Source organism: Rhipicephalus microplus, chromosome 7 (assembly GCF_043290135.1).
Source record: "Rhipicephalus microplus isolate Deutch F79 chromosome 7, USDA_Rmic, whole genome shotgun sequence".
NCBI lineage: Eukaryota > Metazoa > Arthropoda > Arachnida > Ixodida > Ixodidae > Rhipicephalus > Rhipicephalus microplus.
In genome coordinates this window covers 43,966,749-43,986,927 of record NC_134706.1, presented here as the reverse complement: position 1 = coordinate 43,986,927, position 20,179 = coordinate 43,966,749, and the positions used below count along the sequence as shown (strand labels likewise).

At 46.1% G+C, this 20,179-nt stretch overlaps 1 protein-coding gene across 11 annotated transcripts in view; it reads right to left on the bottom strand.

The window, feature by feature from the left end:
- Positions 1-20,179, bottom strand: part of LOC119179565 (uncharacterized) — a 159,702-nt gene that overhangs the window by 10,668 nt on the left and 128,855 nt on the right. For all 11 annotated transcript variants that reach the window (XM_075869091.1, XM_075869090.1, XM_075869092.1 and 8 more), the window contains 6 exons: positions 16,206-16,235; positions 14,967-14,996; positions 9,290-9,322; positions 7,956-7,985; positions 6,010-6,068; positions 5,827-5,904 (listed from right to left, as the gene is read on the bottom strand). In XM_075869091.1, the coding sequence (XP_075725206.1) occupies positions 5,827-5,904; positions 6,010-6,068; positions 7,956-7,985; positions 9,290-9,322; positions 14,967-14,996; positions 16,206-16,235 (260 nt within the window). The remainder of the gene's footprint in view (positions 1-5,826; positions 5,905-6,009; positions 6,069-7,955; positions 7,986-9,289; positions 9,323-14,966; positions 14,997-16,205; positions 16,236-20,179) is intronic.

The window sequence follows — 20,179 nt, the reverse complement described above, 5'->3', positions numbered from 1 at the left end:
AGTACTTTCGCTGGATCAGGTCTCTTGTCTTCTCGACGCCTAGGTGGCCGTTGTTGTGGAAAACGATCATCACACTGCTTCGGAGGGCAGCGGCAATGATCACCCTCTGACTGACCCGTCCTCCCTCGAGAGATTTCTTCACCAGTATGTCGTTTTCGATCTTGTAGTCTGAAGATTTGTGCTTGGCCTCCTCCCGAAATCTTTTGCAGTCAGTATCCATCTCCTGAAACTCGCGTAGGCGACTGTGTTTGCCGACCACTACTGTGTAGCAGTGGAGGTCTCGGGTCGAAACGCCCTGGTCGAAAGCCTCTGCAGATTCCGACTGCCTCGAGAGTGCGTCAGCAGCGGAGTTCTGGCGTCCTGGCTTGTGCTTGACGTCGAAGGTGTACTCTGCTAAGTCGAGCGTCCACCTCGCAAATCTGCGGTTGCTGGCTCCCTTCTGGACGAGGTATGACAAGCTGAAGTTGTCCGGGAACACTGTAAAGCGAGGGCCTCCTCTCAGGTAGACCGAAAACTTCTCAGTGATCGCCCAGTGGAGCGCCATGCGCTCGAGCATATTAGAGTGTAGACCACGATCGTGCTCGTTTAGTGATCTGCTTGCGTACTCTACGATTCGCTCCTTTCCGTCTTGAGTTTGAGAAAGCACCGCACCCAGGCCGGTTTGCGAAGCGTCGACGTGAACGTTAGTCGGGCAGTCTGGGCGGAAGCTTGCCAAAATCGGCGGGTTCTTCAAGGCGTGTTTTATGGCGTTGACGGTTGCTTCATGAGCGTCAGTCCATACGAAAGGAACGTCCTTCACCAGAAGGTGCCGTAGCTTGTGCGTGACCTTTGCAAACTCTGGTATGAACTTTCGGTAGTGGTTAGCGAACTGCAGGAAGGAGTACAGCTTCCATGCGTTGCGATGCGGCTCGAACTTCTCGACAGCGGCAACTCTGATTTCGTCCAGTGTTCGTTCTTCGGCGAAGATCATGTAACCCATGAAAGATACTTTGTCTTGAATCAACTGGCATTTCCGGAGATCCATGTTCAAGCCGTTGATCACGACTCTCCTGAGTGCTTCGTTCCGCAAATCCAAAGCCTCCCTCACTGTTGTGGCTCCCTGCCCGACATCGTCCATGTACGTAGCTGTCCTAGGTAAGCCATCAAACGTGCGACGCATGACTCTTTGCATGGTCTGAAGGGCCTTGCGAAACCCAGAGGCCATTCGAAGGTATTTGTACTTTTCGTCTGGAGTGACGAATGCGGTCTTGTGTACGTCGTCCGGATTCATTCGTATAGTCAGAAATGCCGTCTTCACGTCCAACACAGTGAAATAAGCCGATCCGTCGCGCATGACATCGTCAATAACGTCTTCTATGACAGCATTGGATAAGAAGGGTTGATGGTTTTTTCGTTGAGCTTGCGATAGTCGTGTACCATTCTTCGTGGAGTCGTCGGGTGGTGCGGTTGGTCGACAACTATCGTTGGGGCACCGTACTCGCTTTCGCTCGGCCTTATGATGCCCTTGGAGAGGTAGTCATTCACCTGTTCTCGGATGAACTTGCGATCAGCCGGTGAGCACCCGTACGGCCTCGATGACACTGGTATATTGTCTCTGAGTTCGATGCTGTGCTCGGTGTGAGGACACATGCCCAAAGTGTCGCCTTTGGAAGTGAACGCTTGGTGATGCCTTAACAGAATCGCATGAAGTTGTTCCCTCTCTGTCTCGGTGGCATCCTTCGTTATCTTCCGTGTGGCGTCTTCGACTAGACTCATGAAGTCTTCGTCGGGTGCGGGACATTCCGTGTTGAGGCGCACGTACCCATCGTCTTTGGAAACACTCTCATCCGATTGCCGGCAGAATGTCGCAATAAGCGTTTCCCCGGTGCAATGTGGTGTGCCTTTTTTCGGGGATGGCACTTCGGACGATGAAAATTTTCCGGAGGGCTCGACTGGAATGATAGTCAGATCGTTTGACGTGTGAAACGTTACGTCGACGTTCGCGACTCGTCGCCAGTCTGATCCCAGAATCAGGTCGATGCCGCTGGGCAGTTCCGTTACCACGACGTCTTCGAGTCGCACATTCGTGGTGCCCAATGTCACATCAAGCGTTGCAGCGAGAGTTGGGCATATGCTGCGGTTGAGAACTTCAATGTTCTCGCGCGATACCCATGCGTGCGTGGGAATGTCGTCCGTCAAGGCATTGGCACTCATGATGGATAAGTTGGCGCCACTGTCAATGCACACGCGGACGGGTCGGTTGTTAGCAGTACCGGACACTATTGGTAATGTGCCGCCCGTCGAATGCAAAAAACAGTTCGCTTGCCTAGGTGACGTAGTGCCTGTTTGGTGGCTGCTATTGTCCCTCTTCGCTCGTTTCTCGTCCGCTCTGATCGTTGCTGGCGTTTTCGGCTTTCTGCACTCACGGGACAGGTGACCGATGTCGCCGCAGTTGAAGCACGAACGAGCAGAGATGGGCCGCGGGTGTGGAGCTCCCGAGAAATCGCTGCGCGGGTTGGCCTTCGGCAAGTTGGCAGAGCTGCTGGCTGGCACCCGCTGGTTCGAACCCTGACCACGGCTTGCTGTAGACGATGACGGTTTCTTGTCGTTCTCGGCACACACGGTCGTGCGACACCTCGCGTCGAGCAAAGCTGCTCGGTCAATGAGTTCGGTTACTGTGCCGCGCAGCTGCGCTGCGAGTGGGTTGGCCCATGTGTCGTCCTCGATGCCGCTGAGAATGAGGGAAATACGTTCTTCCTCTGCTAAACGGTACGGCGCCTTGTTCAGAATGGCGTTCTTCGAGTACAAGTACTCGACGATGGTCTCGTGGCTCTGAAGGCGTCGCTTCGTCTGCAGTTCGAGGAACTCCTGCATTGTCAGCTTTTGTTTGAATCGGAGAATGAGCGCTTCCTTCCATTGCTCCCAGGTGTCGTACTGTGAGCCGTAGGCGCTGTGCCGATCCTTGGCAGATCCCGTCAAGCGGCTTGCTGCTGTTACCAACATCAGCGATGGCGTCCAGTGGGCGAGCGCTGCGATTCTTTCCCCTTGCGTAATCCATTCGCGAGCACTTTGTTGCGGCGTCCCATCGAACAAGGGGATTGAGGATGACATGTCGCTTGTGGAATGAATCTGGATGGGGCTCGTCGTCGGTGGACCTCTCGACAGCGTGTTGGCGAGCAGGGCTTGTGTGTTCACGAGCGCGGCGAGGATCTGGGCCTTGGAAGGTTCTCCCTCGTGCGTTGAAACGGTCGACGCGGCGGGGCGTGCCGCGTCTTGGTTGGTGCCGTCGCTCAGTGACGGTGGCCGCGTCGAACCCGAGGACATCGTTATGTCAGCAAGAACGGAATGGTGCAGTCCGAGGGTTGGAGTCGTCACCCGTTCCGTTGGCAGTGAAGCGTTCTGATGGGCTTCGTGCAATGTCTCACGTTCACTCGTGGTCGCACGGTTAAGCTGGGCTCGCAGGCTGCTCAGTTCAGCGCGAAGCCTCGCGTTGTCGGCGGACAGTGTCTCCATGTGCACCTGCCTGTCGTCGTCGTAGGCAGCCTGGTCCTTCGTTGACAAGTCCGTCGGCTCTAAGGCTTGGCGAGTGATGTTGTCGCGGATGATTCTTGCGATAAGCTCGTCCTTTCGTCCGGAGCACCGTAGACCTCGTGCTCTCAGCTCGTCGACTAGTTGCTTTTTTGTTGCATTGGCCATCGTGCTGTGGTCGAGGGTCGTGAACACGCTTTCGACGATGGTCGTTTCGGAGTCCCGAGGCGATGTACGGCGCGGCGTCGCTCCTTCTCGTGGCGTCGTTTCCTCCTCCGCATGCAGCTCGGTCGATTCACATCTTGTCGACTGCACCATGTCAGCGATGTCCGAATGAATGTAGTCAAGGCAAGGTTCAAATTTTAAGAAAAACTGTATTGTGCTAAGTTACAGGTGAATCGGCAGTGGTTACATGTATAAGGAAACTGGACTCGGTGCAGGAGCTCGATCGGATACGTCCGACGCCACTCGCGTCTCGGCTCGCTCTGCGGTGCGTCGCTCTGCGGTCCCGGCTCGAATCTCACTTTTGTTTTTTGAATGTTCGTTGAACCAATGGGCAACCGCGTCGAGTGGACGCGCTCAGGGCTCGGAGTCCACGTTAACGCAGTGCAGCGTTTCCCGAGCAAACACGGAGACGCTGCCGGAGAATGAAACGCTGCCGGAGAATTCAGCTGTGCGAACTCGAGTGCCGCTGACAGAGTTACCCTTTTCAACGTTCAAACGGCAAGCTTTTCATATCTACTACTTACCGCTGTTGGCGGTCACCGGGGAAAGCTATCGTGTGTTCAGCACGGTCAGCGAAATCACACAATGAACGTGCGGCATCCCTCATATCTCACGCGTACTTTGGCCCGAGGAGAGGAAGAATGGACGATCTCTATAGCGCGCTTTTATCTCCCGGTGGTGAGGATCAATATGATCATGCGTCTTGGCTGGCGTTGGGCTTGAACTGGAACGATTCTGTTTTAGTTACGGGGTGACCAAAGGTCACTTAAATCGTTGCACAGCTTTCGTTTGCGAAAAGGGCACGCTTTTCAGACACAGCCAAATAACAACTGAGACGCTCGTTCGTGTTCATTTGTATCTGTGAGTACGTTTCGTGCGCCATTTGTGCGTGAGAAACGCGGGACATGTTTCAATCTGCTTACCATACTGTGCGTGACCTTCTAATTTGTTGGAATAGCGTTTTCAATCCATCCATCCATCCATCCATCCATCCATCAACCCCCTGCCCAACACACACACACACACACACACACACGCACGCACACGCACACACACACACACACACGCACACGCACACGCGCACACACACACACGCGCACACACGCGCCCACACACGCGCACACGCACACGCGCACACACACACACGCGCACACACACACACGCGCACACACACGCACACGCACACACGCACACGCACGCACACGCACACGCACACACGCACACGCACACGCACACACGCACACGCACACGCACGCACACGCACACGCACACGCACGCACACGCACGCACACACGCACACACACACACATGCACGCATGCATGCACGCATGCACGCATGCATGCACGCATGCATGCATACAGACATACATACAGACATACATACAGACATACATACAGACATACATACATGCATACATACATGCATACATACATGCATACATACATACACACACATACACACACACACATACACACACACACACACACACACACACTCCGACTTTGGTCGGCGCTCTTTTATTTCGTTTGTTAGTTATGCTCCTGCCTGATCAGACGGTGCTTCGTGCAACAGTCAATGTCATCCTGGAGAAAGATGAGAAACTAAGCGAATGGACAGACATTAGCGTGGACATGCAGGGCATAGTGATTGAGATTCGCTTCAACACTTCTTATTCCTTTGTGGGTTAAATTATACAAACAAGTCAATATAACTGCGATGGTTGTCGCAATTCCAGCCACAATGTTGACTAAACAATGGAACCAATCAAGAAACAGCTGCGTATTGATAGTAGTGTTACGTTTGAACACTGTGTTCTGTATGGCAACGAGTTCATTACCTGCGCAGAGCCTTCGCATTTGCAAATTGTTTCTAGGATCCGGAGCCAGAAGAAGATAAATGCGTCGAGAAAGTTGTAGGTTTAAATGATGTATGGCACTTACGTGTTCTTTCTTGAGAATAATGTCGTATCAAGTTTTCAAGTACATGGACGATGTCGAAAAAAATGCGTGCATCTTCACTTTTTGTTATTGTATATTAAAGGGAACAGCATGTAGTATATTGAAATATGACAAAGAATTCTCAGTTCTCCTTACCGTTAAGCAGGTCACCCCGTTACGAACTTTGTATACATACGGATACCATGGACAGTAGTATGTGCAATAGGCATGATACTGGAATGATAAAATCAATATCGTTCAGAGGGTGCAGCAGTACTTCCGAAAAAAAAGTATTTTGATGAATGTAAAACCAAGCACCACGTCAAAAATGCCTCTTACCAGAAGGTTACGAGATGTCAAAACCGTGTAGAAACAGCCGTAAGAATCTCTGTAGTACCCTAAAATATGACAATGTTGGAGTTATGGTAACGTGTTCTCGGCGTGCCGTCATGCGCTTAGTTGATATATACAACGTGCTGGTTACATGACGGTGCAAAAACAACTTGAACACGTAGGACAGAAAGAAGAATAAGGAAATAAGCGGAAGGATAGGGACGTTAGCCAGGTTTAAGAACGGCCTATACCCTGCGCTGTGAAAAGGAGTATATGATTCTAAAAAACTAACCGTGCTTGTCCTCTGCCGCGAAGGCTTTAAAAGCGCTGTTTCTTTTTTTCTACAGGCGACTGGTCTTAGCGACAGTCTTCAAGCAGTGTCATGTTCTTTTTTTAAATTTATTTCGCCTTTTCTTTCTGTACTTATATAATGAATATATATATATACATTTTTCCTTAGGACAAAGGTCCACATGTCCCAGTCATTCTATGCTCTAGATGGTAGTGTTATATATTTGTTAATCAATTCTCAATGTCTAAGCTTGTCTCATTGTAACTATTGTAAGGTCTCGCTCAGCACGGTCAGTTTACAAAAATAAGAAATAGCTACCATGTCCACCACCTCAGCCTCAGTGTTCTTATGGGAACGATACTTCTGCATAAATATATTCAAATTGAATTTAGTTCCAGTGACTTCATCATATCTGACGCCACAATATTCAGCAGGCAATCAGTTCAAGTATAGTGGACGGTATGCATTGTTATTATCACCTAAATGCGAAAAAGTTAGGATGTAAGTAAGAAGAACTTGCCACTATAAAGTACAAAACCTGCAATCATCGATTACGTATCAAACACTCCACCAAGTAGCTACACCAACATTCGTACTGCCATACACTTTATCTCGTATATCCGCGCGTTTAAACTTCGAAGTGTTCCTGCGTTAGTTGAAGTGAATATTATATGATTGAGAAAAAAGTGTTTCACAGCCGGCATTTTTAAGGCTACATACAGTGATGACTTTTTTTAAAAGATATATTCGATAGTCCTCACAAATAATGGCAACCATTAGCAGCATGCTAACTTTGTGGGCTATCATACGCGCTATTTCATAGCCAGCTTCAGTCGTTCAATACGGAGGTTGTCTCTTTGTTCATATTATTTGTTTGCATTCACACTGACGTTAATAAAGCTATGTACTCAATAATGATCTTTTCATGAGTGTGAGTTGGTTTTCATTCACGGTGTGTCTAAGAATGAAAACAAGCCCCTCAAGTGCCCTTTTTAATTGAATCTTCTGTCTGAAGTCGCATTGCCAATTAAGTCAGAACTGTTCAATAAGGGCTAAGCGACAACCTGCTCTTGTTACTTGGGCGCGATATATATATATATATATATATATATATATATATATATATATATATATATATATATATATATATATATATATATATATATATATATATAGGCAGGCATGGTGGTTGAGTGGCCGTAGCGTTGCATATAGTCTAGTAGATCCTCCGTGAGCGGTCACAACGTGGTTTATTTCGACGTTTCGGCCTAGAGTCTGGCCTTCATCAGGCCAGACTCTAGGCCAGACTCTAGGCCGAAACGTCGAAATAAACCACGTTGTGACCGCTCACGGAGGATCTACTAGACTATATATATATATATATATATATATATGTCATGTAATTTTGTGGTTGCAGGCAGCGTAACTGTTATAGCTGACGCAATACACTTAGTATGTAAACAGCATTAGGGAATAAATGACTTTGCGCTTACGCTGAATTCTCACCTTAACACATTAAGCTACCACGCAAGACAAACATTGTCACATGCGACTAGAAAATTCATGTTTCGTGTTCATACTGATCTGGATAAGTACCTTGAAATTGAGCATTTTATCCTGTCTTTTCCAACACGCCAAACAAAAATACCCAAACTCTTACCGTATTTCGGCTCATCTTTTTCACGAGCACCTTGGAAGATAAATAAAAAGTAGTAAAGTAAATCATATATGTTGATGTTGCTCTTTATAATGCATTGACAGAGAGATAGGCTATGCAATGCAGATTGATTTGTCGTATAAAATGTAAGGAATCATGTGGAAAGAATTAACTGGCTTCGTAGTGACCACGTTAATCATCGTAACCAAGTCAATATAAAGCAGAAGATGTGCGACTAAGTGGTAGTATTGAAACAAAATTCTGAGAATAGGCAGCGTGAAGATTAAGGTGCGCTTTCCATGCTTCAATAAAGTAACGTGTACAAATATTTCAGACCAGCCTCTTCGGGTTAATTTTACTAGCAATATCTTCACTTTCAAAAGCATTGAAAGAAGTTTCGAGCTTCAATACTATACTTGCTCTCGATTACAATTCCTCGGTATTTTTAATTGTGCGACATGAATACACTTTGAAGGATTACCTTTGGGCATAGAGTTTCCTGAAACTAACTAGAGGGCACTCTGGCGCTGCGATCGTTCAGCGATCATGGGAATGATGAGTAGCACACGCATTTGCCTAGTCTTCGTACTTGCAGGCGGCGAATCGTACTTGCGGCTTCGTTTATTGCTGTGTTTCGGTTTTGTTTTGAAAGAAAGATTGAACCCTTTTGAACTTCGTGAGCCAATTTAGAAAGTAAGTTTTAAAAAATAAAATGGTGAAGCGCAACCGCTGAACACTTGCTAATACTTGTTTCGTAAGAAAAAAGCTCTAAGCCACACGAACACACGCGAAGCCAAAAGCAGGCCGGAAGTACGAATATTAGACAAATGTGTGTACTACCCATCATTCCCCTGCTCATTGAAGCGCCGTGCGTTGCAGCTCCCATAGACACTAGAGCCAGAGTTCCCTCTAGTGTATATTAGGAAACTCTATGCCTTTGGGCTCACCCTAATATCAAGATTTAGTGAAATGTCTTTTTAGAGTTTTCCTGCTGTTTCATCTACTTGCTTCTTCTTGTGAATGTTAACTTCGTCTGACCAACTCAAATTATGGTGTCAAAATTTTCTAAGATCACGCAATTTTACTCTCGGATGAACAGCCCATAGTTACGTAAAAGTGACTAGCATGCACTACCGCTGAACTAGCAGTAGTCCTCTAAGACTGCTGCCACTTTATATAGCAGTTATGTATAGACATACGTCCTATATTTTCCTATATTGTGATTCACTTTCATACACGTTCTATGGCTACCTAAATGTGATCTCGGCTTTTTTCGTAGCAGCATCAAAGGCGATTAAATCTCTAAAAGCTCAAGGCAGAAATATATATATGCTTACCTTTCGTAGTTGTTGTGGTTGTTGTGGTGTTTTCTAGTGTGAAAAAAAAAACAGGATGCATTACAATAAGCTCAGTATTTAGGGTGAAATAGAACAGGATGAAGGGCGTGGTATGAATTTTATATTCTCTTTACTGCACCGATATAAAAAAAAGTGTTCCTGGAGGCCAACAAACCATACTTTTTTATTAAAAAGCATCCTTTTCTTTTCATTTGAGTGTTACAATGCTCAATGCGTATTACTTCCCAAGAGACCCACTATTACGTTTCCGAAGCTTATGCAGTTTTCACAACTCACCTGCGCAAAAGTTACGCAGCCATTTTAAATGATTAAAATTGGTGGTGATACCTCTAGATACAAACCGCCTTCAGATATGTTGACGATTGACTACTTGACTTTTCTGCCGCCCTCCATGAAAAATAGTTAGAACCTGGCTGACCTTGTTTTAGGTGCTTTCAAACCACATAGGGTTGGGATAGAATTCGCCTGCAAAGTTCTCCAACAGTGACCGTCGAGGTACTCAGATATTAATACCACAGTGTTTTCAAATCACGTCTGCTGTGAATATCAACCACGAAGTGTTAAGCCCTTGTTAAAGTATGCTTGTTGCCACACAAACTGGTTAAAGGAAGCGATTGCTTCATTGGCTATAAGTGCTAACTTATCTAAGTCATGACTACGTATGATTGACAGTGTAAAACGCAGATAAACAGACTTCGTTCAGCGGGATTCCCAAAATTTGTCATTTCTTCAGTGTGCGAAACATTTTTCCAGAAAATCAAACAAGAGCAAGAGAAGCCAGGAAAAACGAAAGAGCAAAAAAGTGGCTGTCATTCCACAATACATCTCATGGCTTGAAAATTTATGGCTTGAGATATGGTATGGATGTGGTGTGATCTGTACCGTGCAAAGTAGGCGAGATTTTCAAGTTGTCATATTAACGCCTTAGTGGAATTATCATGAAAAGTTGGACACTCGACGTAAAACACACAAATTGATTTATAGAATCTGCAGTGGGTGTTGTTTACAGGCTTCCGATAACGTGCGTTCAATGTTACATAGGTAAAACTGAACGTTGCATAAAGAAAAGGTTGGAAGAGCTTATGAACGATTTATGCAAAGGGATAAGTTCCAACCTTATAATGCACGACAAAAGTTGTGGGTGCCAGCTTCGATTTGAGGCCTACGGGGCAATTATGATCGCAAGAGAGCATTCAATTCAAACATACATCACCACTGATAATTTGAGAGCCTACATAAGACACCTCTGCCGAGTTCTTGGTCACCATGTTGCAGTGTTGCCACTTCAAAGACCACAAGCGATGTTTTCAAAGATTATTTCTGCCCATAGAGAATGCCTTCCTTTTGGCTTCACTCCAGCAACAAGCCCAGCGTCACCTCCGTGGTGCCTACAACAACCACAGGTGTGCCTCACTATTCCAGGAATAACGAACAAGAGCCGTCATTCAACAGTGGTCCTACGACAGGTGACCTTGTCGCTACTCAACGAAAAATACAGCCTGAGGACCCACATTTACACCGATGGATCGGCCTCGGCTGACAGCTCCACAGGTGCTGTTGTCATCACGACGTACCAGGTCACTATAAAGTTCAAACTGTCACATAGGACAACATCCGCAGCAGCGGAGCTTGCCACCTTACGTGCTGCTGTACTTTATATCGCGGAAGCCCGACCTCGAAAATGAGGCCGTGAGTGTGCTGGAACGCCATATGTGCAAATAAACACGCAAAATTTCTGAGGCGTATCATATTAGGAAATTTGATGACGAATGCGTGAGCCAGCCTTCGATAGCTTCACGTGAAAAAGAGATCACGCTTCTGAATTCCTTGCTTTCTATTCTCTTTTCTTCCGGCACTTTCGTACTTGCGCTACAATTCTTATTATAATACCATTAGGTGTTCGAGTGCACGCCAAACAAAGCAGATATCGAGTTCGGCTTCTGCCACAATTCTACTTTAAGCTTTTTTGGCGTTAAGATTATCAAGTCAACCGTCAACGTATCTGTGTAATTTGAGATGTGGGGATATGGCATCCTCACGAGACAAGCGGGCTGCGTTAGTGCCTAAGAGTAGCTCACGGTCTTATGACAAGTCGTCACTTACGTTAGAGAAGAGATGTCCGTATTATCAAAAAGAAGCGCAAGCTACAGGGTCCTTCTGATAAGTGCTTGTTGTCGTGTTTTGCCGGGGCATAAGAACGCTTCGGCTAGAGCGTGCATGTTTAGTCCAGAGTTCATAACTGAAGTTTGTTGCCCCACTTTAAAAGTGGGCTGAAAACAATTTAGCCGAAATTGATTTGCATCTTTGCTACTATTCAAAGTTTTATGCTTTTAGGGGATTACTGTTACACTGTTTCTCTCTGTTTCTTTAAAGTGCACACTGATGCCCAGATGGATATGCTTATTTTGCAAACTTTCAGCAAAAGAAACGAGGTGATGTTCGGGGCAACCGGCTTTTTTCATTCTAGCAATCGGTGAGCAGAGGCTCTGACGAGTGTTGGAAGTTACCCACTTCAAGCCGTGATTGTATGGATTTGCCCTTAAGAACACAATTTATACAATCTTAACCAACATAATGCTAAACAAAATCTGTACGCATCATGACGTGCCAACACACCACATGTTTGTAATGTCTGTGAATCCTGAATAAAGCATGGTCAGAAACTGTTGGTAGGTGTTGCTAGAGACATCGTGAATATTTTAAAAGCTCTCAGGTTTTTTTATTATTATTATGTGTGTCATGCCAAACTTGCATTCCACTTGCTTCTGTAATATGGAACAATGCATCTACCGCAGTGACATGATTGATGTCAATGACCAGCACGTTTTCGTGGGTGCCGAACTTTACGCATTTTCTCTCGTTTGCCGCGAGTGACTCTAACTCTGCAGATAAGGTTTTCAGGCTGAGACGTCTTGAGCTCTCACCAGCGAAAAATTGCGTGAAGTGGAGAATCACTACGTTAGCTGGCGAAAGCGGAGCCAGGGCCCCAAACTACGCAATTATCATTTCCTTCGTTAATGCCTTTAATGATGACACTGTCTACCTCGTGGTCGAGAGAAGGAGAGGGTCGAGGAAAGGAAATAGAACTTCTGCAGCATTAGTTAGAAGCACGGCTCAGTGCCTGTAAGGGGCTGGGGCGAGGTTATCTACGATGGGGAGAAAAGAGGAGAAAAAAAATTGGCCCTGTATCTGCATGTTACACTGCAAATTTCGTACGATAGTTTTGCGTCTGGAGAGAGTGAGCGAAACGTTTATTCGACGTTTTGCGCAGGAAAATTGGTGAATGGTATACTGGAGGCGATGTGTTAGAGTGCCTCGAGCGTGCAGCGTAGGCGAACGAGCACATCAAGTCACGCCACACGTGAGACATGAGCGCTATCTGGCAGCTATTCTGAAAAACAAATCGCGCACACCCTGCGCACGCGTCTAGGAGATGATAAGGTGTAGAACGCATGGCGACGGGTGGGTGCCACCACTGTGTCATGTTAGCACAGCGTTCGAAACATTTGCCTTTTCGTGCAAGCGTTGCATGGTCAGCGCAACGTGATAAGCGCTACGGTCCTTATAATTGCTTATGTATGCGTTTTCTAGTAATATACACACTTACAGAATATTGACGTTTTTTATGGGGCCTCAGATATGCGCAATCATTGTTTTAGGGACGAAGCTCCTTAGGGCGTGGGCTGTGCGTCCCCTGTAGCCTGTATGTAGCCACCTCTAGTTTAGTTCTTGCAGTGTTCACTAGATGGCGGTACCGTCCCCTGTATGTAGCCACCTCTAGTTTAGTTCTTGCAGTGTTCACTAGATGGCGGTACCGTCTCCTGTATGTAGCCACCTCTCGTTTAGTTCTTGTAGTGTTTACTAGATGGTGGTACTTGTAGCTGATGATGAAAAGATGCAAGATGTTATAAACTAGAAAGCGGTACTTGTAGTTGATGAAAGACGCGAGATCTTATAAAATAGGAATGATGTCACATATGGCGCGTGTCATTGGTTGAAGGCAATCGTTCGATTTAGTGTGGCGACGTACGCGAGGGGGAGCGCTGTAATAAAATCCGTTCGCTGTTGGCGCGCGCTCGGAGTCGCCGGGTGGATAAGGCTGCACAGCGGAGAGAGCGCAAGGCGGCAGCAGCACGCGCTCGCAGACAGAATCCCGACGTGCGAGCGCGCGAGGTAGAAGCGCTACGTGAAGCTGCGCGACGCCGCCGCCAAGATCCTGCCGTACGTGAAAAAGAGGCTGCAGCGGCGCGACGCCGCCACCAAGATCCTGCCGTACGTGAAAGAGGCTGCAGCGTTTCTCACGTCTTTACATGATGATCGACTGGGCGAATTACACGGAAGATTCACAGTTTACCGATGAATCCCTCCGGAGCTTCGCCCATTCATCATCATTCACCCCGTGAATATGCCGTAATTTTTTTAAAATTGATGATCGCACACGTATGAACGCTGAGTTTGAGCAATATTGGTGGGCGTTGTGGATAGGGTCGGCCGTTCCGAGTATTGTTTGCCCACTTTGGTGCCGTTTAGGGTACCGTTAAAGGCAGGCAAACAGACAGACAGACCAAAATTTTTGTGTCGAAAGTTCCAAAGAAAGACTATCGTTATTAAAAGAGAAACTTGGGACGATGATAAGCGAGCATCGACAAGTGGCCATGCGGCAGAAAACCCTTGTCATGAACAAATTATTTAGATTGATGGTTGATAACGCTGAGGGAAACAGTGTCGTCATTGAGGGAGTTTTCGAAGCGAATGGTAGATGTGCAGTTTGCTGTGCTGCTTTCGGTTTCACCAGGTAAATTGAACAGATTTCTTCGCTCCTCGCTGACTACGAGTGACCGCCTTTTAGAAATTCTGAAGTGATTGATTGATTTGTGGGGTTTAACGTCCCAAAACCACCATTTGATTATGAGAGACGCCGTAGTGGAGGGCTCCGGAAATTTCGACCACCTGGGGTTCTTTAACGTGCATCCAAATCTGAGCACACGGGCCTCCAGCATTTCCGCCTCCATCGGAAATGCAGCCGCTGCAGCCGGGAATCAAACCCGCGACCTGCGGGTCCGCAGCCGAGTACCTTAGCCACTAGACCACCGTGGCGGGGTAGAAATTCTGAAGTGGCTCTCGACTATTAGTAGGAAGGTCTTGAATTCACCAATTAGACTCGACCATCTATGTCTTCTGGTTAAAAGGTAATTATTTTATTACCTGTTCAAACTTTCACTTCCTGCGGTAAATGACGACAATGCGTATCTCAAGATGCCTTCTGCCACAGTAAAAATAGCGCCACCGCTAACACACAGACTCATCTTTTCAGTAGATTTATTTATATTAGACGCACTTTTTCAAACACTCTGTACAATTAAATGAATATTGAAATAAAAAACGATGTTATGCCATGATCACATTTCGTCGTTAACTTCAAAAAGACGAGGCGTGCGAAGACGGACACGAGTAAGACGACATTACAGCAGAAATTCATTTGTGGCGTCTTGATTTTTATTTCAATTGGTGTTTGCCCACACTGTCTCTTGAATGAATGCTCACCAATTAGCTCAGCCGTTTGTTATTCTAAAGTTCATCTTTGTAATTCTTATTGAATACGTTCCAGCGAATATGCAGTAATATAACTGCAGAATTACAAGTGTAATATTCCTACCTGTTTCAGTAGTTCTCACGGTTGGTGATTCTGTAAGAGAAGAACAGGGGACAGTTCGTATTTGCAGTTGCTGTTTCGCAGGTGTGTTGAAATTCGTCGTGTGCGACACCTCCACAAAAAAATCAGATGGACGTTTATGGTATTCTTGACGTCTTAAAATTATTGATGCGACAAGCCCAAGGCTACAGGTGTCTCCTCTAAACATTTATTTACTGAGGGTTACGATGAAAAGTGCTCTTCCAATTACAACCAGCAATCGTAAAGTAGGCTTCTAAACTACATATAAATAAATACCACCGTTTTAGTAATCTAATCTACATTACAACTTCTGTTTTCCTGCTCTCCGATGCGGACCGAGAAAATGATATTGGTGTTGACGTAATAACACGTTCAGCACGCAAGCGGAGGGCGTAAGAGCGTCACTGATACGCCCTTTCGTACTCCAATTGCGTGCAGCAGGTGTCTCGGCACGTGCACTGAGGCTGTGCTGATAGTTCGTTTGCAGGCCTTAAGCAACACCGGCGGGAAATTTGGTGTTCGATGAACATGCATAGGCATGGGGCTACATTGTTCCCAAGCAGGAAAGCGCACTTGGCTTGAGAAATCAACGTTTTTCACTAAACACTGAAAGTGATGGTTTTGATGCACGTTTGTGGCATGACGCTCAACCACAAAAGAGAAAAGGCCCAAGGATGTGGAGAGCACTGGACAAAACATGTAAAGAAGTATAAAAAACTGAATTTGGCTGAATATAAAAAACAGTAAAACAAACACTTCAATGTGCCATAATTGATTGATATGTGGGGTTTAACGTCCCAAAACCACTATATGATTATGAGAGACGCCGTAGTGGAGGGCTCCGGAAATTTCGACCACCTGGGGTTCTTTAACGTGCACCCAAATCTGAGCACACGGGCCTACAACATTTCCGCCTCCATCGGAAATGCTGCCGCCACAGCCGGGATAATGTGCCATAATCACACCTCGTAGTTTATTTTAAAAGACAGGGCATGCAAACGCCGACAGAAGAAGGAGGCCAAGTCAGCACGAATGCTTTGGTGGTGCCTTGACTTTTTTTTCTAGATTCTGTGTTTGCCCGCCCTGCCTTTTGAATGAATGTTTACCAACTACGACAGGTCTCTTTTACTCCTGGGTTCCTCTTTCCCAGTCGCATTTGTAAATACTTGCCAGCGCATTTATAGAAATAAACCTGTCGAAAGACAAGTATAATAATCCTACCTGTCTCGGTAGTACCAATGGATGGTGTTGCTATAAAAAAAAGTGGTGGAGACAACTTGCATTTGAAGTTTCGGTACTACAATTCAGTTAATCAGAATCAGGATCAAAATGACTTATTTCAAATCAAGGAAAGAATTTTCAGAACGTAAGAATATGCAGAAGGAGCTCCCCTAGTCACAGACATAAAGGAGACCTCCTGTGGATAATAACATAAAGAATAACATCTACAAAATGGCAATATTAAGACCTAGTAATGGCGTAAGGTTATAAATAAAAGCAAATTAACAAACATCATTACCAGAAATCGATAAAAAATGAAAGGAATGGGGCTAAGTAAATAAGAGTAAGAAGAGTAGGGCATGAAAATTATTGAAAAGATAAAACAAAAAATGCTGTGCATGACATAATAAAATGCAGAGAATGAACAAAATACAATAGGCGCAGAATGTATATCATAGCAATAGTATACAAAGATACAGTGAAACATAAAATAAACAAATATGAAAAAAAACTAGAGCAGACAAAAACCGGAGTTATACGAATCAAAAAGAAACTTTATGAGGTTAGAACGAAATTTATGGACATTTAGTAGTTTTAAAGTGGATGGTAGCGTATTTCAGAAAGCCAGTGCTGGAAAATGTAATCACTGTCTGCCGTAGTTGGTGCGGACGATGGGTAAGATGAAAATATGTTTGCCAGCTAATGTAGTATTATTAGTGTTCACAAGGGATGTCTCCGGTATTATGGATGGAAGAATATTATTCTGTAGTGTCATATAAGCAAAAATGGCGATATTATATCTATTGGGACTAGAAACACTTAGAATGTAAGAAGGCATATAAACATGGAGAGAATTGAACATGCTCTGAAAAACGGAGGAAGTGTCAAAGCAGTGGAGAGGAAACTTAGGATAGGCGAAAATCGGATGTGTGCAATAAGGGGAATGAAGGCAAGAGAGAGAGAGACAAATAATTAAAAGGAAGAGACAGGGAGGTTAACCTAGACGAACTGGTTTGCTACCCTGTACGGGGGTGGGGAAAAGGGTTGGAAAGAGGATAGATATAAAATAAATTAGGAAAAAAAACCACATGCACACACATTCAGGGAGTTCCGATCACAGTCGTTTGGACAGGCCGGTTGAACGCAAGAAGCGCATGAGCGCCTTCACAGCCTTGTTCTGCGACATAAAGTCCTGTCAGCAGCGCAGGAGTCTTTCTTCCGAAAGAGGCCGATTGTCTGGTTCATCTAGTGCACTGCAGAGAGAGTCTCTGCGAGCAGTATTGTGGGCATTCACACAGAATGTGCCAAGTTGTTTCATCACTGCCACAATGGTCACATGCAGCAGTGTCAGCCATTCCTATGCGGAACGCGTACGCATTGGTAAATGCGACGCCCAACCATAATCTGCACAGCATAGTAGCGTCTCGTCGGCGTAATTCCGGAGTAATTCGACGACTGAGGGTTTGGTCTAAAATACCTAACCGTGCATGGATGAAATGTGATTCGTTCCATTGTGACGTGGTGCGCTTGCGAGCAAGCATGCGGAGTTTCCGTGCAGCGTCAGTTCTGGAAAGCGGAATGGATATTTCATCGCTTTCAGAATGGGCAGAACGGGCAGTTCGATCGGCCCGTTCATTGCCAATTATTCCAAAGTGACTTGAAAGCCATTGAAAGGCTATTTCATGTCCTTCCTCAATAAATTTGTGAGTCTTTTCTGCAATATCAAATACCAGCTGTTCGTACGGGCCGTGACGTAAACGTGATAAAAGGGATTGCAGTGCCGCCTTTGAGTCACTGAAAATTGTCCATTTTTGTGGCTGTTGATCGCTGATGAATTCCAATGCAGCACGAAGAGCTGTGAGCTCTGCTCCCGTTTATGTCGTGAGGTAGGAGGTCTTGAATTTTCTTGTCTTGTCGTGTCTTTTATCGGTATAACAAATGATGCCATTGAACTCTTCTGTAAAACAGAGCCGTCGGTGTATACGTGTATACAGCCTTGATACGTCTCGTATAACAAGAGCAGAGCAAGCTGTCTAAGAGCAGGTGATGACATATCTGCCTTTTTCTTGATGCCAGGTATAGTTAGCCTGATGTTAGCCTGAGTCAGGCACCAGAGAGGAGTCGAAGGCCTGGCGGCAGGTGTGAAGCATGTTGGCAAAGAATCGCGGTATGTGGTGACCGTTTGGCAAAATGACGAACGTGGTCTGTCTGCTGGTAAAGAGGCTAGGTGGTGGCAGGGTGTCCGAGCAATATGCCTTATATGTGTCCTCAGTGCCTCAACGTCGATATGTGTCGTGATGAGGTGGTCACCGGTGATAGCTATAGTAGCCATTGTTGACGCACTACGAGGCAAGCCGAGGCAAATCCGGAGTGCCTGGGACTGAACACTCTGTAGCGTTCGAAGACTTGTTTTGCTTGCATTGGTCAATGCCGGTAAACTGTACCGCAGGAAACCGAGAAAAAGTACTCTGTACAGCTGTAGCATTGCACTGGGAGACATTCCCCAAGTCTTCCCTGCAAAGAACTTCAGTATATTACAGATGTCCATTAACCGTTTCTTCTTGTACGAAACGTGATCGCTCCATGATACATTCCTGTCAATTATTACGCCCAAAAACTTGTGCGATCGAACGTATGGTACAGTTTGACCATTGATGCTTATAGTGTACTTATTCATAGGCTTTCGTGTAAAAGCTATGAGGGCGCTTTTCTCGGAAGAAATTTCCAAGCCTCGATTTCTGAGGTAGCGTAATGTTTCAGTGGCAGCTTTTTGAATTCTCCCTCGTAATTGCAGGCGTGTTACAGCCGATGCCCAAATGCAGATATCATCTGCGTACATTGATAGCCTGACCGTGCTTGGCAGATGCTCACTGAGAGCAATTAACGTAAGATTGAACAGCACAGGGCTGAGTACGCCACCCTGGGGGACGCCACAGTGGCTGTAATGTCGAGAGGTTGGACCATCTTCAGTGCTCACAAAGAAGGATCACATTGACAAATAACTACGTATCCAGCGATACATCCGACCACCTACTCCTATATCTTCGAGAGTGGTGAGAACAGCTTCATGCGTAACGTTGTCATACGCCCCTTTGACGTCTAGGAACAAAGATGCGCAGAGACGCTTACGGCCTTTTTCGTGTTGGACATAAGTGACCAGGTCGACTACGTTGTCAATCGATGCTCGACCACGCCGAAATCCTGCCATGGCATCTGGGTAGATGTTGTTATACTCCAAGAACCACTCCAGGCGTCCAAGGATCATCCTCTCCATAACTTTGCATACACAACTGGCCAATGCGATCGGACGATAAGATGAGAGGTCCAACGGTGACTTGCCTGGCTTCAGAAGTGGAACTAGGCGACGTGTCTTCCAGGTTGTCGGGAGCGTTCCATCTTGCCAGTATTTGTTGTACAACTCCAAAAGGGCGATTCTCGCGCGTTCACCCAGATGACACAAGGCCCTATAAGAAATTCTATCGGGCCCTGGTGCCGACGTGCGTCCACACAAAGCTAGTGCTGCTCTGAGCTCCACGATGGAAAAAGGCATATCCATGCGGGAATCCAGTGTTTGTGGACAGTTAGTCGAGGGCAATATGCTATTTGGCACTGTGAGTGGCCCAGACACTCTGGCACAGAAGTCTTCTGCCACGTCGATGCCGCGTCTCTGTTCAGAAAGTGCGAGAGCCCTGAATGGTGACCACTGAGTGGGTTTTGTGCGGAGACGTCGTACCGTTTTCCACAATTGGGATACAGGTTTTCGTGGGTCAAGTGACTCACAAAAAGCAGTCCAACGTTGTGACTCGAGTTTATTTATCCGGCGCTGAATCTTCTTTTGTATACGTCGAGCAATCCGTAAGTCTTCTATTGCCTCCGTGCGTCGGTATCTTCGTTCAGCACGCCGTCGGATTGCTCGAAGTCGTTCTAGCTCGACGTCAAATTCCGTTACTTTGGGAGAGCAGGTGAGGGTACAC